The sequence below is a fragment of the Temnothorax nylanderi genome, unplaced genomic scaffold, assembly GCF_030848795.1.
Source record: "Temnothorax nylanderi isolate EJ_2023f unplaced genomic scaffold, tnyl_v1.0 TNYL_tig0317_pilon, whole genome shotgun sequence".
Classification (NCBI taxonomy): domain Eukaryota; kingdom Metazoa; phylum Arthropoda; class Insecta; order Hymenoptera; family Formicidae; genus Temnothorax; species Temnothorax nylanderi.
Window position 1 is genome coordinate 187,757 of NW_027249379.1, and position 22,000 is coordinate 209,756.

General features: G+C 34.5%; 1 protein-coding gene across 1 annotated transcript; it reads left to right on the forward strand.

The window, feature by feature from the left end:
* The first annotated feature begins 9,627 nt into the window (after positions 1-9,627).
* Positions 9,628-21,905, forward strand: LOC139781137 (F-box/LRR-repeat protein 4-like). Its single transcript, XM_071719964.1, has 6 exons — positions 9,628-9,996; positions 13,768-13,944; positions 20,079-20,193; positions 20,283-20,731; positions 20,827-21,193; positions 21,286-21,905. Exons 2-6 carry the CDS (start codon positions 13,777-13,779, stop codon positions 21,588-21,590), a joined length of 1,404 nt encoding a protein of 467 aa, XP_071576065.1. The 5' UTR covers positions 9,628-9,996; positions 13,768-13,776; the 3' UTR covers positions 21,591-21,905.
* Positions 21,906-22,000: the final 95 nt, after the last annotated feature.

Consider the following 22,000-nt stretch of genomic DNA (forward strand, 5'->3'; position numbering starts at 1 on the left):
TATATTAAAATTAGCTAATAAATACTGAGAACAATATTGTTACATTTTACATAATGTTAAACTGTTAAAAATAAACAAATTATTATACATGATTAATCACAATTTGTACATTCTTTATTTAAATCCTAAATAAAAAGGGGAAACAATTAAAAAGGTGGATAGTAACTTTTTAACCTTCTGTCTATAAATATTAAATATCAAAGCTTCGATCAAATTCTTGTTAAGAAAAAACTAATTGCATTACTTTATTATTTTAGTTTATTTTCTTACATAAGTATATTGTATAATTTAAATATCTAATTTAAATAATTTAATTCTATAACATATTTTAGTTCTTAATTCTGAGCTTGTTAACAAGATTGAAGAAAATTAATTTATATTTATACATATAAATTATATTGTACATGTGCAGTAGATAAGCGTGGAAGAAAGGATTGAGAATGCGAAGGAGGAAAGAAGTGGAGGGATATTCAGAAGATCCGATAGACAAGGAGAGGATGCAGAGAACGGGGCAGAGGATGGTGGAGGCGGATTGGGCCAAGGAAATCACGAAGGAACTGAGGGAGATCGGACTAGGAATCATGGAGGAAATAAGGCGAGAGGGAGAGGAAATCAGGGGGGAATTGAAGGAGCTAAGAACGCAGTTGGAAAGGATAGAGAAAAGGTTGGCGGAAGAGAGAGAAGAAAGCAGTGAGGAAGGATGGAGCGAAAAAGGGTGGGGAAGAGATTGGTGGGAGGGGACGACGGACGAGGAGGCAGGAAACGTCGAGGGGATAAGGAACATCCGGGATGACAAGAAACGGCCGGAGGACAGGCAGGAAGATCAAGGGACGAGGAGAGGGAAGGGATGGGCCGAACTGGAAGCGGAGAGAGGAACGAAGAGGGTGGAGGAGGAGAAAGACGACAGAGGAAAAAGCGAGAGTAGGAAGAACGAAAGAGGGGCGGAGGAAGGTGACAGGGAAAAGGAGCACGCAGCGGAGAGGAATAGGCGGTGGCGATTGGCAGAAGAGAGAGAGGAGGCGGTAAGAAGGAGAAGAGAGAGGAGAGAGAGAGAGAGAGAGAGAGGGGCGGAGCGAAAGGAAGAAAGAGAGAAAAGGGAGAAAGCTGAGAAGAAGAAAAGGATTCTTATATGGTGAAGAGTATCGGGAGAAGGACCAAAAGAAAGAAAGGAACTGGTGGAAACAATAATGGAAAGGGTGACAGGGAGAATAATACCGATAAGAAAAGCTCTAGAGACGACGGGCGCGGACGGGAAGGAAATAATATTCATGGAACTAGAAGAGAAAGAAGACAAGGATGAAATAATTGAGAAGCATGAAGAGATATGGAGAAGGTGGGAAGTGTGTAGGGGTCGACGAGGAGCTGACACTGGAGGAGAGAGTTTACAGACATAAACTGGTGGAGAAAGCAAGGGAAGAAAGACTGAAGGGAAGGTTGGTAGTATTAACGAATAGGAGATTGTGGATAGACGGAAAGAAGGTGAAATGGGAGGAGGAGGGAGGCAGATGGAGGAGGATTTGAAGGATCAGAAGTCGAATAGGAATAGCGGCATGGAAGATAAGGAAAACGTGAGCAAAGGAAATGAAGTGAAAAGAAGGTAACAAGAACATCTAGAAGAATGAGAAATAAGGAAGATTATGGTAAGGTTAGCGAGCATGGACGGAATAATAGCATTGAGAACGAACAGTTTGTTACTAGCGGAACAAGTATGTAAAGAAAATAGGATAGGGGAAAAGAAAGTTATGGAAAATAGCAAAGTAGAGAAGGAATTGTGACAAAGTTTTGCAATCAAAGTTTTCACGTTTAAAGAAAATATTGTTGGAGGCGCGGATACACAGAAGCATTAGTGAAATAGGTTGGTATTGTATTACGGACGACAGATTGTGATAGCGGAGCAAGTATGTAAATACGTTTGTACAAGTTGCTTCATTAGGGTACTATAGGTTTACTTCGTTTTAGTGTAAGACGGGAAAAGAGGGCTCACAAAACTGTATGACAGAATTTGGTCAGCGTATGAAACATGGGCGATTGCAAGTGAGCTGGAATGAAGGTATGCTGAAGTTTTGTAACTGGTATGCGTGGAGAATGGCGGAATTTAGTACATTGTAGGTGTGTGAGCTCCATAACATTAAAACATTCGGGTTGTCGCAAATGATACAGCGATCATTTAGTCACTAAACGGGCTTAGAGAATTGCAAAATTTGTATCGGGTGACAGATTGTGATAGTGGAGCAAGTGTGTAAATACGTTCTGTAAGATAAAGAAAAGAGGGTTTACATTGTATTGCGGGTGTGGGTGCGGATGTGCAGGTGTGAGTGAGAGAGAGAGAGGCAAAAGCGAAATGGAAAGCGGAAGTATGGTAAGGTTCATGAATGTATGGTGAGGGTAAACAGAGGCTGAAAATGAAATGAAACACCGATAGGAGAGAGGTAGACATGGAAGGGGAGGAGGTAGGAACAACGGAAGGGAGCCGGGAAGGAAGGAAAGGAAGGCAGATGGAGGAGGATTTAAGGAGGAATTAAGGAACCGAGAGAGATAGGGCAAGGAAGTATGGAGGAAAGAAGACGAGAAGGAAAGGAAGTCGCGGAAGAGAAGGCCGGGGGGGTATTAAGGGAAGGGGTGGGTGGGTACCAGTTGACGTGTGAGGTCGCTCAAAGGCCAGGACAAAAAGGGAAATAGTTGTAAAGGTTTGGGTACGTTCCTTAAAAACGCCTTGTAAAGCCGCGAGGCATATAAGAAGCAATAAACTAACTAACTAACTAATTATATTGTACATAGAATTTAATGATTAATTTGCTCTTATTCGTAAAACAGATATTACCGAATATAATTATTTTTAATACTTGTTAAAAACTGTTGTATATAACTGTTGTACTATTAATTGTTATAAACTTATAAATAAGATATAAAAAAAGCTAAAGGCAAAGTGCAAAGTGTAAAGTGCGGCATTTAAAGTGTTACGAGCTATTATCTCTGAAAGTATGCATTACGTTCCTATTGGAATTCTTTACGTCGCAACTCGATAGACACCGTTAATTAAGTTTATTAAATAAACATGCAAAATTTTAATCACTTCATCACTCATTATGAAAGAGTCGAATACAGATCGATCGAGATACGCACACTTCTTTCGCGACACCTTGTATAGGTGGCGTCGCTTATGTGCGATGCACGCGGGTGCATGATGCACCGGATATACGGCGATTCTTCCGTGTTTACACCAATCACATCATCCTCAGTCGTCTTCGTTGAGCCACCGAGTCAGTCTCGGGCAGATCGAATAAAACAATTCAGATTCGCCGCGAGATAAAATGGATAACGAGAATGTAAGCTGCGCCTACGACGGCGAGGAAAATGCACAACTGTCACCACTGCAGCGTCTCCCGGTGGAGTTTTGTATAAGAAAAAATGAAAAACCCGCGTGTAACGCGTGCCTGCGTACACGTGGACGAAATTCCTTTTTTTAATCGTCGCTATTATTGCATCCATTGGTCACGCATTATGGAACTTTTAAGAATGGATTCCAATCAGGATTATTTTGTTTTTTTTCTAGAAAAAAGCACAATGAAAATCTAAAAAAAGAACTAAGTAATTTCGATCAGAATTTATTCCGAAAAGTTCCGTAGTAAGAGTCGTTTGTCGAAGGGTGATGAACCAGCGACGGTCGACTCTCTCTTTCGTTCTGTCTCCATCTCTTCCGGAGCGTTTGTTTGGTTGTGCGTTTAATTTTTTTAAATATATCATTAGACTCGTGAAAATGTCAACAAATTAATAGACGGCGATACGAGTCAGGCGCGGTACGTGGTGCGCAAGTAAAGAAATTAATAGTTACAGAATTAACGAATTACAATGTTGTACATATATACATATATGCCAACTTAATAAACTGCGCGCCGATTATTTGTCGGACTACAAACACAGCTATCGTTGGAAAATTAATATTCTTCCTTCCCCGGAATTAAATCTACACGATTTAATTATTTAAAAAACTGTAAAGAAATTAATTTTTTTTATTCTGCTGTATTTCAGATATTCCTGCATATTTGTTCCTTTCTAGATGGGTCGACGTTGGTACACGGTTTGAGCTTAGTGTGCACACGATTCTACCAGATTTTAAAAGATGCAAACTCACTGTGGAAAGCACGAATTAACCATATATGGCCAGATGCTAGCTACCCGCTTTTGCCTCCCGGTTAGTTCAAATTAATAGCACCTTACGCCTTGTAGTACAGTCATTTGGTAGTTTTACCTGGAAAGTTTTCCGGGAGTTTTGAAAATGGATAATTTTATATATTTCGATGTGCTCTTTCCGAATTTCAACTTTGCCACCTCGTATCTTTGCCGCTCGCGCCGCCGTATTGGAAAAATGGCGCCTAAAAGCAGTTTTTTGACAATATCTCCTTTCCGACTCATTCCACGATAAAAACATTTATATACAAAATAAAACTAGAGAAAATTTCCTACAATTTATGTAATAACCTTTTTTTTCGTAAAATTAATAGTTTTGGCGTACGAGCGCCGCAAAGTGTAGTTCAACACGCGTTTTGGCCTAAAAACTCATTTCCACACCACCTTGAGGTAGAGTAAGCGGCGCGTTTTTTTTACCGTGGTATCCCCAGTAGGCCTAGTCCACATGCAATTCACTATTCTAAAATTTAGCGCATTCTTCTTCGCTTCGCTGTTCTTGATGGACCAGGTGTTGCGAGTTCATCGTCATTAGTACTGATCGAAACGTCACAGACCGAAATTTCTTCCACATCATCCGCGATGGGATTATCAGTTTCATCGTAATCCTCTTCGTTCTCGATTTCATCATACGTTTGCTCGAAACTTCGTCGCTATCTTGTGATGGAACTTGCGAGTTATCACAGGTACCACTACAATTCGTGCATATAACGGAGCACTTTAACCCAGCCTTTCTGCATTCACAGGCTTTCTGACATCTTTTTCAGATATATTTAAATAATTATTTTGAAGATGATTATGATGGTTCATCTGAATCAGATTCTGAACATTAAATCTCGTAATCTTTCAAATATATCTGAATATTTTTCATAAATGGTTGACGTAGTTAGTAAAAAAACAGAACAAAAATAAAAAGATGTGACTGCATATATGTGTATATACAGAAAGTATAAAAATATATATATATATATGTATGTAATAAAAAATATGTATTTAAATGTAATAAAAATATTATATACAATTTCATGATGCAAAATTCATTAAATAGAAATGTAGTGCTTGTTTTAAAACGTTTCACCTTTAATTAACCGCTCAAACACAGTTACTTTAACAGACGTTTTAAACACATTATTATAGATTTTAAAATATTTCCCGTGGTTTCCTGGGTAAATGACTATTATTTCCTTCTTATTTCAACCTTAAATAAGGTGGAAAAAAATGTTTCACAGGTTTCCCAGCGGGGCACAAAACGGCCATTTTTGGACCCCCTTCTTTTAAAGTGGTATATATGAAATAGGGGTAGAATTTTCCGGGGAGTGCCATCATGTGTATAGTTTTTCGTTACCGATTTTCTGGAAACCGATATTTCTAATTTTTCTAATTTTTCGGGAAATAATTGACCGAATCTTAAAGAATTATATATGAAACAGGGGTCGAATTTTCCGGGGAATGCTTTCACATTAATCTACCGATTTATCGATTTAGTTAAAACCGGTTCAAAAATTTTATTAATTTTTTGAGGATGGGTTTAATTGCCACGGTGTGTATTATTATTCGATAACAATTTATTTTTTTTTAAACCGGTTCAAAAATTTAATTAATTTTTCGAGGATGGGTTTAATTGCCACGATGTGTATTATTTTTCGATAACAATTTATTTTTTTATGTAGGATAAGTTGCTAGTTTCACATATTATATGTCAACAGTTACTTCAATTCGTGGCTGTCGTGAGCGATTATATGTCAATTTGAAAATCAGTCAACAGGAGTAGAACGTTATAAATATATACAAGAACGAAATGGACAGAATGGATGAAATGGAAGAAGTTAGAAATAGTAATTAAAAACATTACTTAATTATTAGATTTATAAATAAATTTTTTTATTTAACTTATGATTAGTATTATAATTACAAAATTTTAGTGTTAGAAGACGGATTTGATGAATTATTAATAAATGCAGTATTAGAATTTTAAAGAATACAAGAGGAAAATGAAGGGCGTAACTGTGATGTCGTGGAGGTTCATAAAAATAGTAAAAAGGATGATAAAGAAGAAAATTGTAATGTGGTTGTGGAGGCTAATAACAAATTAAAGCGTAGAAAGGATGAAAATCATGACGAGAATAATAAGAGGAATAAGATGAATAAATTGTAAAAAAGACAAAACGTAAAGAAAATTGTAAAGTTAAATGTCTATTATTAATAATTTTTATTTTATAATAATTGTACAATTATTTAATATAATTATATTAAATAAAAAATATATTGTGCAATTTTAAATATCATAATTTAATTAATAATAAATAAATATAATAAAATTTGAATAAAAATGAATATAAAGGATTCTTAGCAATTGCCTGATAAGCCATTGCCTGATAAAGGAATTTTTTTCGATTAAAGATATTGAAACACAAATGAAGTCGTTTGAAGAAAAACGACTCCCGGGCGAAGCCCGGGTAACCAGCTAGTCTATATATATATATATCCACTGGATATTTAATGGATATCTATTGGATATCTCCGTGGATATTTAATGGATATCTATTGGATATCCCCGTGGATATTTAATGGATATCTATTAGATCTCGTGTGGCGGACATCTGAATATTTAATGGATATCTATTAAATATCTCATGGATATCATGGATATACATTGGGAATATTTAATAGATATCTATTAAATATTAATGTCTGTGTGGGAAGTTATTGCAAATGCCGTAAAAGACTGGTTAAAATTAGCTAATAATCGGTTAAGCTATTCTATTACTAAAAAAACTACATAAATTTTTCATAATTAATTTTTATATTTCTTTTTTTTATGTATTTTTAATAATCCACTTAATAAGAAAACTAATTTTTATAATCCATATATTAAAACTATTGTGTCTTGTGTGTGTGTCAATGTCATTTTATAATATTCTCTTATAATAAATTATAAAAGAATTATAAGCTTTTATTTTCGCAGTTTTAAAATTGTTTATTTATTTATATGTATATACATACATATGAGCCATTTATTTTGAAAATACAAGTGTAAATATATTTTTTTTTCTTCTTTAATTATATTAAACACAAAAACTCGTATTTATTTCAATTTATTTGTAACCATAACAACATATTACGACAGATTTTCTTAAAATTAAACTTACACGTACCACTTTCAAAATAAAAAACTCATATATATATATATGTATATACACATATTATACATGTTATACATATATACAAATTTAATAAACACGGATTGGTATAAAAAACGTAGGGGAGAATGGGGGACTGACAGTCATCAGGCAATGCCGGTCACCTGTATTTTACATAATCCAACAGTTATATCAAAGTTTTTTTGTCTATCCGTTTACATACATGATTATCGAGTAATTTATTATGCCGTGCCTATTAAACCAACATAAATTAATAAAAATCTGGTGATTCTTATTTTACGCCCTTTTTCTTATAAGAATCGATGTACTTTTAATAAGGGTTTTGCGAAATTTTTAGTAGTTAAAATTACATCTAACCGTTATTTATGACTTTTTTGGTTCTTTAGCTTCCATTTCGCCCATATTAAAACGATGGCATCGTATAAATATATTATTATTAATATAACAAATTCACTCGGTTTTTGGGGTAACGGTAGTCGCTCTCGCACGGGGAAATTGCAGTCGTGGCGCACTTGTTAACCATCGGGCATATGCCTGCAAATGTCGAGTGACAGCGTAAACATCACGGTATATATACCTATATTTATACCACAAATTTGGTAGAATTTATCCAAACTCAGTGAAAAATGAATAATATACATGATTTACATAGAAAATATGTTCAATTTGATGGACATTTCAGTCTTGAAATAACGCCGGAATTTTAGGTTAAAATTTCAATTTTTCTGTTAATCATTAATTGTAATTATATTTTCAATTTAAGATGCCTTGTTGTAGACCAAGAAAAACCGAAAGAGGAAAATGGTCCTCAGACGAGCTCAGAGCAGCTATCGGGGCAGTAAAAGCTGGAATTCCGCTGACCGCGGTTATCCAAGAGGCGACCGTAATTACCCCACACGTCCGACAATTGCGGTCAATGCAGAGATTTTTATAATCAATGCAGGTTTAATTATTTATTAGCTTACTTGACTTTTATGCTTCTACTTTCGAAGAATGATTGATGAAGTATCCGTCAACTATTCTATTTTAGTTCTAAAGACATTTCTTTTTCAGAAAATAAGAAATAATTCTGTCTGACTGCAATTCCCCCATTCTCCCCTATCAAAACTCATAGAACCATACGTATTACACACTACGTGTAAGAAACGCATTAGATATACGTGTATAATCGGTGGACATATCCGCAACCTATCCCATTTAATATATGTATTTATAAACGTATTTATATACGTATATGAATATACGCATATGAATACGTTTACAAATACGTTTGTAAAACGTTCATAAATACGTATATTAAATGGGATAGGTTGCGGACATGTCCACCGATTATACACGTTTATCTAATACGTTTTTTATACCGTATGGTACGAATGGTTCTATGAGTTTTTATACGTTTTTTACACCAATCCGTGTTTCACGGGTATATATTGAGTATATTTATATACAATTCCATATTCAATTCCATATTCAATTCCATATTCAATTCCATATTCAATTCCATATTCAAAAAAAGTAATATTTTATAGTAATACTATGTACTTTGCTGTAATAATTTTGTAATTTTGGGAATTATTCTTTAAGGATATATTTTCAAAGTGATTCAAGGGGTTAGAACATAAATGCGTTATTATAGGTTATATCTCTATATGCGTTATAGACAATGAGCAGCGCAAAGGCGCATGCGCGCATAGACAAAGACAGAAGGGGCCCACATGCAGCGTTCTTTTTCTATTCCTATATCGCAGTCTCTTACGTATTAGCATATGACTCGCGCACTTTATTCTTATATCTCTATGTTAGTAACTGATTGCTGTAGCGTTTACCGCGCATAGAGTTCCTACAATAAGAGTTAGGACACCGTTATAGCTTTGTCTCACTCCCACTAACTTCTTGGCTGAAGCATATGGCGACCATGATAGCTTTGTCTCACTCCGACTAACTTGGCTGAAACATATGGCGGGACCAATCAAAAATCGTCACCACATTGGCTTAACTCTTAAGCGGGGAGCACACACTTCTGCATAACGCATAATGCGTAAGCATAAGAAAATTGATTGGTCCATACACATATGTGCATAAGGAAATAGACCAATCAGTTTTCTTATGCTTACGTATTATGCGATGTGCAGAAGTATGTGCTCCCCGCTTTATTATAGGAACTCTAATCGCGCATATCGTTTCTGATCCACGTGCACCGCGTGGAAAAGGAACGCTTGAGAGGGGATGTGCGTGCACGAGCGTGCACGGCTAACAGCGACATTCCCGTTCTTTCCTTTTTTCGAGTAACATCTCTCTGTAAAGTATATCTTAGTATATTATTCTGGCATTCGGGCTTACGAGTCTTTTCTTGTGGAAAATACAGAAAATTATTCCTATTCAGTTCTTTCTTTGTATCCGTCTCTGTAAATTGAGAAATTTACGTGAAGAAGACGATTACATAATACGCTTGGCTAATCGGAAGTCCACGAGGAGACGAACGGCAACCGCCATTACTGTTCTCAGTCACGAGGAGACGAACGGCAACCGCCATTACTGTTCTCAGTGACGAGGAGACGAACGGCAACCGCCATTGCATTCTCTGTTAAGAGAATTATACTAAGCAAAGGATTACGTACATTTCGCGTTACTGCGAACTCACATTGAGAAGGTAACTCTCAGATTTCTGGATTAAACCAATTATTAACTTGATAGCTACAGACATTCATTTTACGTACCTTTCGATCTTTGGTTCCAGAAATCTCGATAAAATACAGAAGAAATCGAGAAACTTCTTTGGAAGCTACTTCTTGCATTCATTGATAGTCCCTTCAGGACTCTGACGTCAGTACTTTCAATACATTGCTTTTTCTGGTTGCAACCAAAAGTATAATTAACTAAGATTAAAGCCTTTTATATTAAAGTCTTTTATATTAAATTTAGATTAATTAGCCTTCGCTATATATTTATGCGAGGCAAAGTGTGTATTATATTTCTTTTTATGCCAATATTCATATATACTGATACTTTTCTATTACTAATGGATTAATGTGTTATGGATTAATGCTTTATAAACAAGTTTTTCTCTTTTGGTTTATGAGTCGAAGACATGATAAACGATTTTAACTAATATATTATTACTTTCAGAATTTGTTACTTTCGTACAGATTAATTATTAATTTGCAAATTTACTCTTACATTTACTATATTCTATGCTTTATAACTTTCCAGGAATTACGCATTATTCTATGCTTGAATTATCTTCTGAGTTACTATTATTTCTTTTGCATGGTTTATATTTATGTATATTGAATTGAAATTACGAAATATTTGATTACATGGTCCTTTCTCTGAGAGATTAAAACTTTGATCTGCAAATAGCATATTTAACTTCTCAACTGAGAATTACATTTATGGTATACACTCAACGTTATATATATTATAACTTAAGAAGAAAGTCTCTTAAATTACAAGAAGACTTAATTACAATAATATTGTTGATTTCATTGAAAGGACTATAATTATTTCCTGTTTGTACTACTGAAATAACTCGTTATACTTAAACGTATGTAGTCACTGCAATTCTGATTGTTTGAGATATACAAATTTACACGATCTACTTTCAATATTTACGAATCAGTGTCTCCTTCTCCGCAATAGTGTCGACTAAAGCCTATTCTCGAGTTTTATACAGTAATCAAAAGATTACGACATTCTAATATAATATAAATAATGCTTTTATAAATTAACTTTTAATTTAAATTAAATTAATTTAATCTTAACGTAACTGAGTTTTTTTGTTAATGAGTAACAGTTTTTTTTGTTAATGCAACTTTTAGCATAACTAAATTAATAGGCCATTAACTTTAACTTAATCTATTGTTAGTTTAAACAAAAATTAACTTACCCAATCCTGCAAACTGCTAATAGCGAGAATAGATAGACTGTGTTTGTATGTGTATAAGATTCAGTTGGTAAAAATGAAGATAAGGGGAGGCACTTCCAATGATCTTGACTTTGACATATGTTGTCAAAGACATGACCCTGAGTAACTTTTCCTTATACCTTAATCGTCGGTCATTGCTTATTTAAAATTATGAACAAAACAAGTTTGAAAAATATATAAGTTTGTGTTAATGCTAAAGGAAGTAATTTGCTGATATCTGTATGTGTATAGACAGTACACATGTATAACAACCTTCCGTTTCTCGAACGCGGACTAGCTCGGCGGATTCCGGGGTTCGAGGGATAGGTCCAGAAACGAATAACACGGGAGATTTAACATACAATCTTAATAACAATTTATTACACCGAAATATACTTCAGTATGTAGACGGACGGACGTATTCGGGCGTCGTCGAGACAGTATAGCTTCGGGCTAGCGGTCTAAAGGCGCACGTAGCGAGTATCCCGGATAACGAATGAACATAATACACGAAGAATCTAAGTACCGAAATATAATACAAAATATAACACAAGATTGCGAAAATATAATACAGCGCGAACTGGGTGATTGCGGACGCGAATACACGGCGATCCGGTGGGGATCGGAACGCATGAGCGGCGGCAATGGCGCGGCGGAAACCGTATCGCGATGATCCCGGTTTTAGAGTACGGGCCCGATGCCCTTATGGCGTGAGGAAAAGGTCGGGATTCGGAGGCACCGGCGTCGAGATTTCTCGACTGAGGCGGAGTTCCCTCAGCCTCACTGTTTCGCCGGTGATTCGGGGATTATCGGGGGGGATTATTCGGAGTTTCGGGAAGAGTGGACGTCCGAGTGGACGTCCGAGATCACTCAACCGAGGCAACCTCGGTTGTCGACTCTGTAGGAGCGGAATGGCTTCATAGGTATCTTGAGTTCAGCGGCGGATCGGACTGGAGCTGACTCGAGAGCGAAGCGGTTCCTTTCGGATCGGTGTCGAGGTCTTATACCCTGTCGGAGGGCGAGAATCGGTGAAAGTAGCCAATCTCCGGGCGAGACGAACGCCAGGGATGAAAGCGGCGCGGATCGGAGTTACAGATCCCTGTCGGCGGCGCTCGACGCTCGGAGGAGTATCGAAGCTTCGAGCCGTTATCGTGACTCGAGCTCGACGATTCGGTGGAGACGTTTATATTTAAAAATGGGGGCGCAATGCGCCCTGATGTCATCGCCCGACTGTTGTTCGGTCGGGCGGCATCCGGTCGTTGTTCGCCGGGAAGTACGATGTACCGTTTTAGGTACACATCGTTACACATGTAAGCGGGAGTGGGTGGGGGTGAACGTTGAAAACCTTAACCGTACAATGATAGATCTCGTTTTGCCTTAAGCAAGGGTGGGGTGGTGTGGGATGGATCTCGCGCTTCATGGAAAGTACAATAATGCTGTCCAGAGTTTTTTATATCAAATCTTTCATACACATGTGATGAAAGGATTTATCCACTTAGTGTGTAAAAGTATAAAATACTGAAACACATATTAGATTTAATTGACAATAATGACAGTTACAATAAGTTGGCGCCAGTTTTTGATATTAAATTTTTTGTAGAAATGTTTATAATACAACAGAGAGTGCGTGTATTTGGCGCCATTTTTTAACTTTTTTGAAAAGAATTTTGTAATAAGTCTAATAAAGGAGCCAAAAGAGGCTATAACGTATCTCGAGGCATCAGCTATAGCTATAATATAACTTAATTGGGAAAGAAAAAGACAACATATATTGTATGTCTGCGCTTTTCTACCGCCCGAAACTGACAAAAGTGCCGAGCACATACGGTTGCTCTTTTGTGTCGCAGGGCGTTTGCACAAGAATTTAATTCATAAAGTTTTTTTTAAATAATTTATATTTAAGTATTTAAATTTATTCGTACTTTAGTTAATAACTCGACAGAGCTAATTTTATTGCCCTAATAAGATTACTTTTTTAAACTAATATTAATATAATACATGCAAAATCATCTTTACTCCCTAATAAAGATAAAAACGTGTAAAATTCATTTATTACTAAACTTTTATTAATATATCTTTATGTATCATTATTAAATCTTAAGAATCATTGTTGATTATTGTTAGATGCAGCATTTTTTTTAATATTTTGATAGTAGACGCGCTAATTATTATGTGGTTAACCCACTAACAAATAGCGTTTGTATGATATATACGCTAACGAACGAACAAAGAAGCTACTTCTGTATTTTTGATGATTTCTGTTGATTATTTCTGATTATCAGTATTGATAGCATGAAAGCAAGGAGATAAATTTATAATTAGATATAATCTTTGCAGGATAATTACAATATATAGATATATGATATATGTTATATAATATGACATTTTAACATATGCTAAAAGAAGCTCAAAGATTATTACACATAGTGTACATGACGGAAACTATATTATATGTAGATTTTCAGAACTGGCAGTAAATATCAGAACGCAGCCCATATCTTACATCTTTTTTTTCAGGAAGAGAATATGGCATCCCATTCTCAACTATATTACCAATATGTGAAAAAGAGCAGTAGCATTGCTGGAGAGTATGGCGGTACGAATACTGGAAGCATACAGTATACTTCTGAGGCGATAATTGGACCACCTAACAAGTACCCAAGCTATGGAGAATTTCCACCAGCATTTATCATGGTATGTGTATCTCCTGATGTTGTCTACCTAGTGAGAAATATATATAGTTGACCCGACGTCGAATCAATGTCGATAATCTAATGTCGAAATAAGTTGAATTGGTTGATTCGACATCGAAGTCGTATCAAATATCAACGAACTTTCAACTGTCGTTTCAACTTCGTTTGTCGAATCGACCTTCTTTCATAGTGTAAGAGAATTATGTGAGTTTTTTTATTAAACCGATTAGTGGACCGATTTGTAAGCGTTATAGTTATTCACATATTTTTATCTAGAATAGTATTAAATTAATATGACTTTTATGTCGCATTTCTATATATTAAAATGTACATCAGAGTTTAACACTTTAATTTTGGTTTAATTTATCTTTTATCTCTTTCTAGTTATCAAATTTAGAAAAAGATAAAAGGTAAGTTTAAAATTCTATATTGATAAAGAAATAGACATTATAGTAGAACATTATATTTATATATGTATATACATATATGTATATTAAATCCCGCGAAAAACAATTGTATTAAAACAATATTAGAAGCTTATATGAATTCAATAAAAATCTTATTAGGTCGAATATGCAAATCAAATACGATTTAAATACAAGTTATATTTAAATCAAATTAAAGTACCCCAACCTGATATAATCTACATATGGAATATACTGGACCTTGTTAAGATATCCAAAATCACCCAGGTATATTAAGCTATCTAAGTCAAATTATCAAAACACAAAAAATTTTACATGGAATTAATTTGCTAATTATTTTCTATTTTTTGCTTTTAAAAGTAATTTTTTTTCTCCAGCTATTAAAAAGTTACGAGAGGCTGGATAGTTTAAGATTAAGCTATCCAGCCATTGTAAAAAAACATATTCATAAGTCAATGCAAAAAGTTAATTATACCAAAATTATTTGCTATTTTTTGCTTGCAAAAATAATTTATTTGCTCACACTATTAAAAAGTTACAAAAGGCTGGATAGCTTAAGAATAAGCTGCCACGCCATTGTAAGAAACAGCATATACATAAGTCAAAGCAAAAAATAATTCCTGTAACTAATAGGAATATAGAAAAAATAAAAAACGAGATATTTTATATATATACCAGACATCACAGACATGCGCAACGCGCGCGCTATTTATTTATTACATTTTACTGTTACATTACAATATTAACCCTTTGATATAATACAAAACTGTCAAAATATGCGACATGACAGATGCTCATGAAGTAAGCGCAGTAAGAGAATCAATCAGCATCGCGAAGTATTGACAACAATACTTTGATAGATTCAAGTATCGATGACATGCCTTTTTTGAAAGGGAAATAGACTTATATAATGAGTAAAATATAAATTTTTTAAAATTATTTTGCGAGCAAGAAATTCGAGACTTGGATATCTTGAGAGCAAATAATTCAGGGAACATTATTCTGATGCTATAATAATGCGAGAAATTAATTTCTTTAACGCGCTTTACTCTTAAGCGCCGCATTTTGATCTTGATGTCTTCTTAAAAACTGGAGCAAAAAAATTACTTTTGCAAGGAAAAAATAGCAAAGAAATAGCAAATAATTTTGATATTATTAACTTTGTGCTTTGACTTATGTATATGTTTTTTTTTTACAATGGCTGGATAGCTTAAGATTAAGCTATATCCAGCCCTTCGTAACTTTTTAATAGCTGGAGCAAAAAAATTACTTTTAAAAGCAAATAATTAGCAAATAATTTCATATAAATTTTTTTGTTTTCTGATAATTTTGCTTAGATAGCTTAATATACCTAAATCAGCAGCACAAATATAATTAAGGAAATGCAGTGTTAATATGGTTTTAATATGATTTAAATTAAATATTTACATGTTAAGTCCGACAAATATGGAACAAATTTTACTGCAAATATTATTTAAACCAAAATACGTTTTAACTCGTTGTGGTCACACCTCTTTTTTGAACATTTTTTAAAGGATTTTTTTAAACATAATGCCACTCAAAAAGTTAATTTTTTATAATGAGAATACATTCTACAATGTTTAAACTTAATTCTAGAATTTTTTGCGATTTACTTAAACTGTTAGTTTTTGAATAGCATGCAGCTGTTTGAAAATTGGTTGGGGTCCTATGGACCCCTGGTGACCACAACGGGTTAATAAGAATCAAAATAGAACCAAATTTGGGTTAAAGCCATAATTGAATCGAGTAAAAGTCGCATATAGAACACATTAACTTTTTATTAAAGTCTCATATATGAATATTCTGCATCATGTATGCATGGTTCTGGATCATACATATATAATCCGCATAAGTAATGTTATTGAATGTAAATTAAAACCATATATTTTGTTGTCGACCATATTTAACCCTTCGAGGCCACACTGGGTGGCGGCCATTCAGAAAAAAATTCAGGCCCGATATTTTTAACCCTTAAATGCCACACCTCTCAAGAATCTCGTAAATGACACATGGGGTCTAAAAGACCCCAGCATGAAAAATGTCTCCTTACTTATTGATTTTTTGATATTTAGTTATGAAAATTATTTTTAATGTTGTTCAAGGCTTAGAAAAGAGAATAAAATGTTTATATTGTTAAAATTTCAATTTCAACATAGTATAAAAAATTAAGATCGCCAACAGTTAAAATATTGGCTCCAAAATCAAAAAAATAATAAATAATAAATAAATAAATATGAGCTCCATTTTTGGAGGGAACATTTGAAAATATATCATTCTAAAGGGTCTGGGGTTCGCTGGACCCCGGGTGGCATTTAAGGGTTAATATAGGCTTTATAATCAGTGTCCCTCCATCTAGGATCCCTAGTTTGAGTCTCTCTCTCAAAGACAGTAGAAAGGCTTTAAGCCATGTCAGTTATGTTTGATAAACAATTTGAAAATTATTATGAGTGGTGACCACCCAGATGTGGCCTCGGTGTATATTTCTCATCGCGACCAAAAATTACAACATTTTTGTTCATCGAGCATATTTCGGGTTCTGCACCATACACATTTTTGAACAATATCCTTAAGATGTTTCATGAATTTTTACATGCACATTAATTAAAATTATGAGACTGAATCCGTCTGGGTGTCGACCACCCAGTGTGGCCGGGGCGTATTAAAAAAAGAGGTGTGGCCTCGGAAAGTTAATCACTTTGAACGACATAATGGGAAATTTTTATATCTGTTTTAAATTGATTCCTAGGTAGCACATCCCTGGTAAAAATTACCGTTAGAAACGGATAGAACGTGCATTCTATCCGTTTCTGACTGTTTTACTATGCGTTTCTTTCCCTGCAATTACGGATAGAAGCAGATGAAAAGTGTTGCAGATTCTATAAGACTGTGTACGCAAATACGGTGAGGAAGGCTAACTGCATCTAACTGATTCCTAACGGAACGGAACTTCTATCTGAACCTATGCGCAGACGAATTATGAATCCTATTCGTTTTTATACGTAGCCAATTTTGAATGTCTATCCGCATCTGATTGCAAAACCAGGCAGGATATCTATCTGCATTTGCATGCAATTATGATTTTCCCGCTCTATCCGTTTCTAACTGCAAATGCATTTTATTCATTTCTTATTACTGCAAATACATGTACATTGTGGGAGGTTTGTAGTTATCAGATAGATTCTACCTTTAAACGCCAGGAGAAGGGATTCCTTTAGTTACGACACTGTAATTTTTCTGGTTGTCGCCTGACAGAACGCCTGCTTATATATTATGGCTGGTTGTATTTTAAATGTGAGAAACGCTTTCCATCATGCGCCGCCTAGCGGCGTCGTCGCGAAGATGCAGATGGATGCGGTATCCGCAATTACGGATAGATACCGTCAGCATTTGATGCGTACAGAATGCGGACAGAAACATACAGGATTCGTATCCGTAGTTGCAGACAAATTCCTATAGGTCGACATTGTGCGTACAGATGCAGATGGATGCGGTATCCGCAATTACGGATAGATACCGTCAGCATCTGATGCGTACAGACTGCGGATAGAAACAGACAGGATTCGTATCCGTAGTTGCAGATAAATTCCTGTAGGTCGACATTGCGTACAGATGCAGATGGATGCGGTATCCGCAATTACGGATAGATACCGTCAGCATCTGATGCGTACAGAATGCGGACAAAAACAGACAGGATTCGCATCCGTAGTTGCAGACAAATTCCTATAAGTCGACATTGCGTACAGATGCAGATGGATACGGTATCCGCAATTACGGATAGATACCGTCAGCATCTGATGCGGACAGAAACAGACAGGATTCGTATTCGTAGCTGCAGACAAATTCTTGTAGGTCGACATTGCGTACAGATGCAGATGGATGCGGTATCCGCAATTACGGATAGATACCGTCAGCATCTGATGCGTGCAGAATGCGGACAGAAACAGACAAGTTTTTCTATTGCAAAAGCTTATAGATGCTGTATGCCGATAGATTTCCATTAGATACAGTTATACGTCGTTACATTTTCTGTCTGTATTTGCAGATACAATAGTGCTGCTTACAGAAACGGATAAAGCTAGACAAGCTTGCAGTTACAGCGGATAGGATTCCGTTACATACCATCAGAAATTCTATCTGTTTCTAACTGTTTCTAACGGTAATTTTTACCAGGGATATTAGTTTTATATACGTTTTTTGAACGTATACATAGTTTCATAACCGTAAAGAACCATTAAAAAACGTTTGAACAAAAATGTTTTTAAAACCATGATTTAAGAAACGTATTTTTTACGTTTCTATAGTTAACAAAAATACCTATTTGTTAAATTTTTCCTTTCAAAATTATAATTTGCTTTATATATATGGAGGGGTTAAAGCCATAGTGGTGTAAGTCACTTTTTTTAACCTATCGAGTTAAGTTCATAGATGCAGTCTACACATGCAGATATGTTGAAAAAAGAAGAAAAAAAGTGGTCAAAAAAATTGACTTACACCACTATGGCTTTAACCCCTCCATATATACATAGAGGAAAGTGCCCTATTATGAGACAGGATCCTAATATGAGATATGTTAAGCTAAAAGGCCCTATATAGGCCCTATCTGTTGATCCCACCATGAAAAAACCCCGCCATCTCATATTAGGATCCCATCTCATAATAGGGCACTTTCCTATAAATATATAGATATATATAATAGCTTTAATAGCCTTTTTTGAAATATTTAAATTTATATTGGACTAATTATTGCACAAAATAAATCATTTTATCCATACACATATATTTACTTATTTACTTAAATTAATTTTGTTCTACCGGTCTCTATTTGTCATCGAACAAATCTGGGCTTAGAAAACTTCCAACAGTTGCAAAATAAACGTTCTGCTGAACGCGGTCATTGAAAGAACATTTATACGTGTGTTCCGTTTTGAAGAACTTCCTGAATTGGTGCACATCAGTAATGCAATTAAGTTACATAGAGTGAGACAAGTATATTTTGTTTCACTTTAACTTATTGCAGGAATGTGCACCAGTTTAGGAATTTCTTTGAAAAAGAATAGACGTCATAGATAGTATATGCATAAAGCTTCTAGAACATTCTCACACATGTCTCAAAAACGTTATAAACACGTTCAAAAGACGTTAAAAGTAGGAATTTTAAATGTTTTTATCTAAAATGTCTTTATCATTAAACAAAACGTTTCTATAATAGTTTTTTAAACGTTATTTTATCGAAAAAAAACGTTTCATGAGAAACGTTTCTAAAAATCGGTTATAAAACGTTTCGGAAAAATGCTTATTAAACATTTCTGAAACGTGTATGTGCCACCTGGGTTATAATAATATTTATATTATATGTGCATTGTCTATCTATACATATAATATTAATAATTATTTTATTATATAAATTTATTTGTTTCGATCTGACATTCGATGTCAGATCAACATTGATTCGACGTTGGGTCAACTATAATCAGTCAAGAAGTTTATCGATCAACAGTGATTCGACGTCGAAGACGTCGATCAATTCGATTTAACCAGCTTTCAACCTCTTCGACGTCAAATTAACGTTAAATCGACGTCACATTTCTGACTGGGTATTATTGTTATGTAGAAAGTAACCGTAATCTCTAACTTTATGATATAAGATTTTGATATTCAACACTTTTAGATATTTTTCTTTTTAACACAGCAAACTGATGGTTTTAATATATCATCAACGTCTCCATGGCAGAAAGAAACTCATATAGCCGCATATGTAAATAGCAAACCACAAAATGATCGCACTATGTACTGTAACTATATTGGTAGGTAACATATTTGAATTGATAAATAAAGACATTGTTCAAGAAGGTACGTTTGTGAAAAGATCATAATTAATTGTTTTATTTTAAAGATCTCGAGTTTGATGAAGCTGTATATCCACTCAGAGTCTCTATATATGAAGTATATAATCCTGGCTACGTAACTGAAATTTGGGCTCAGGATTTTGATGGACGGTGGTTTCAGTTATGGACCGCTAAACCGTGCCGGCGTCAGATTGTACCTTCGACATCGCAAATATTTTCACCGCCGTTACAGTCTTTCAACTTTAGAACCAAGATAATCAGATTAAAATTTATGAACAGCTTATGGAACTACAGCACTCAGCTAGATGCCGTCCAATTAATTGGGACAAAAAAATTGATTGTTCCGAATAATCAACAGAGTTTAATTGATCTATTAGACAACAACTGCGAACGTTCTTGTCATCAGGACATTATGTACAACTTAACATCTGATTATAAAAATGTATCCGACAAATCCAAGGAGCAATCGTATGGTCGCAATTTTGATGATTTTCCTGTAAGTTTAAAATGTTAAAAGATGTCTATTTCTCGTAATAATATTTATTATAATGTAATTTCATGAATTAAAATTTTATATTTTATCTTTTGCAGAATGAAATATTACTGAAAATATTAAAAAACTTAGATGTGACATCGTTATGCCGTATGGGCAGAGTAGATAAACGCTTCAATAACTTGACAAGGGACCCTGCTCTGTTTAAATGTTTAAAATTAAGAAATTTACGACCCATTAAATCGACCCGTATTAATACTTATAATAATATTATACCTTACTTTGAATCCAGATGTCATTTTTTAGAACAATTGGATCTAACATCAAGCGACATTTCTGTTGAAACTTTCGTAAAATTTCTTGATAATTGTGGCAGTCGTTTAACGCATTTACGATTAAGTAACTGCCCATTTGTTGATGACTCTGTCCTAGAAAAAATTTCAAAAGTATGCAAAAAATTGAAAGGTAAGTTTATAAATTAAATATGAATGTTAGGATTGCAAATAAATTGTATATAACTAATACATATATGTATATATATATTTTTTCTTTTTTAGTACTGGATCTTAGTGATCTTATGTATGATAATCACATAGATGAAGGATTTTCGCATCTAAAAAATCTAGATTGTCTAGAAGAGTTGAATCTAAATTGGACATTTGTAGAAATTCAACCTATTTGCGAAATACTGCGGAAGAATCGCGGGATACGTGACTTAAATTTGGGTGGCCCTAAGTTTTGGTGGTCTAGACCAGAAAATAAAGAAATAATTACAACAGTATTAAAAAATTCGTGCCCAAAATTAGAAAAAGTAAATTTAACCCGTTACTGCACCGGGTGCTGTTGCAACGCGGGAAACTGACCAATATGTCGAAGATGACACTTTGTTTATTATCCGATAGATTGCAATGTTTTCTTAGCTGTTAACGCGAAATTGTTTGTACAACGAGTGACACATGCATACTTTTCCAATTCTATCGTGTTAAATGTAAAGAATCTGGAAAGACTATATATTTCAAATCAAGTGATGAGTAGGCTTCTTATAATATTTTACTCTTCTTTGTTAAGATTTTTTATAATTACTTTTTATTGTGTGTGTGTGTGTGTGTGTGTGTGTGTGTATGTATAGCGGTTAGTACGTATTAAAATTATAAATAAATAAGCGCATTTTTTAAGCAATATGTGTTATTTTATTCAATTCTAATTCATATAACTTTATTCAAGCAAATTTTCTTTATTTAACGCAATATAATCGCATTTCAAGTTTTCCAC

Bases quoted from the DNA above. Each gene is read 5' to 3' on its own strand.
- LOC139781137 (XM_071719964.1), top strand. From the start codon at position 13,777: ATGGCATCCCATTCTCAACTATATTACCAATATGTGAAAAAGAGCAGT. The intron at 13,945-20,078 runs GTATGTGTATCT...TTTTTAACACAG, and splicing joins TTCCACCAGCATTTATCATG to CAAACTGATGGTTTTAATAT. The intron at 21,194-21,285 runs GTAAGTTTATAA...TTTCTTTTTTAG, and splicing joins AGTATGCAAAAAATTGAAAG to TACTGGATCTTAGTGATCTT.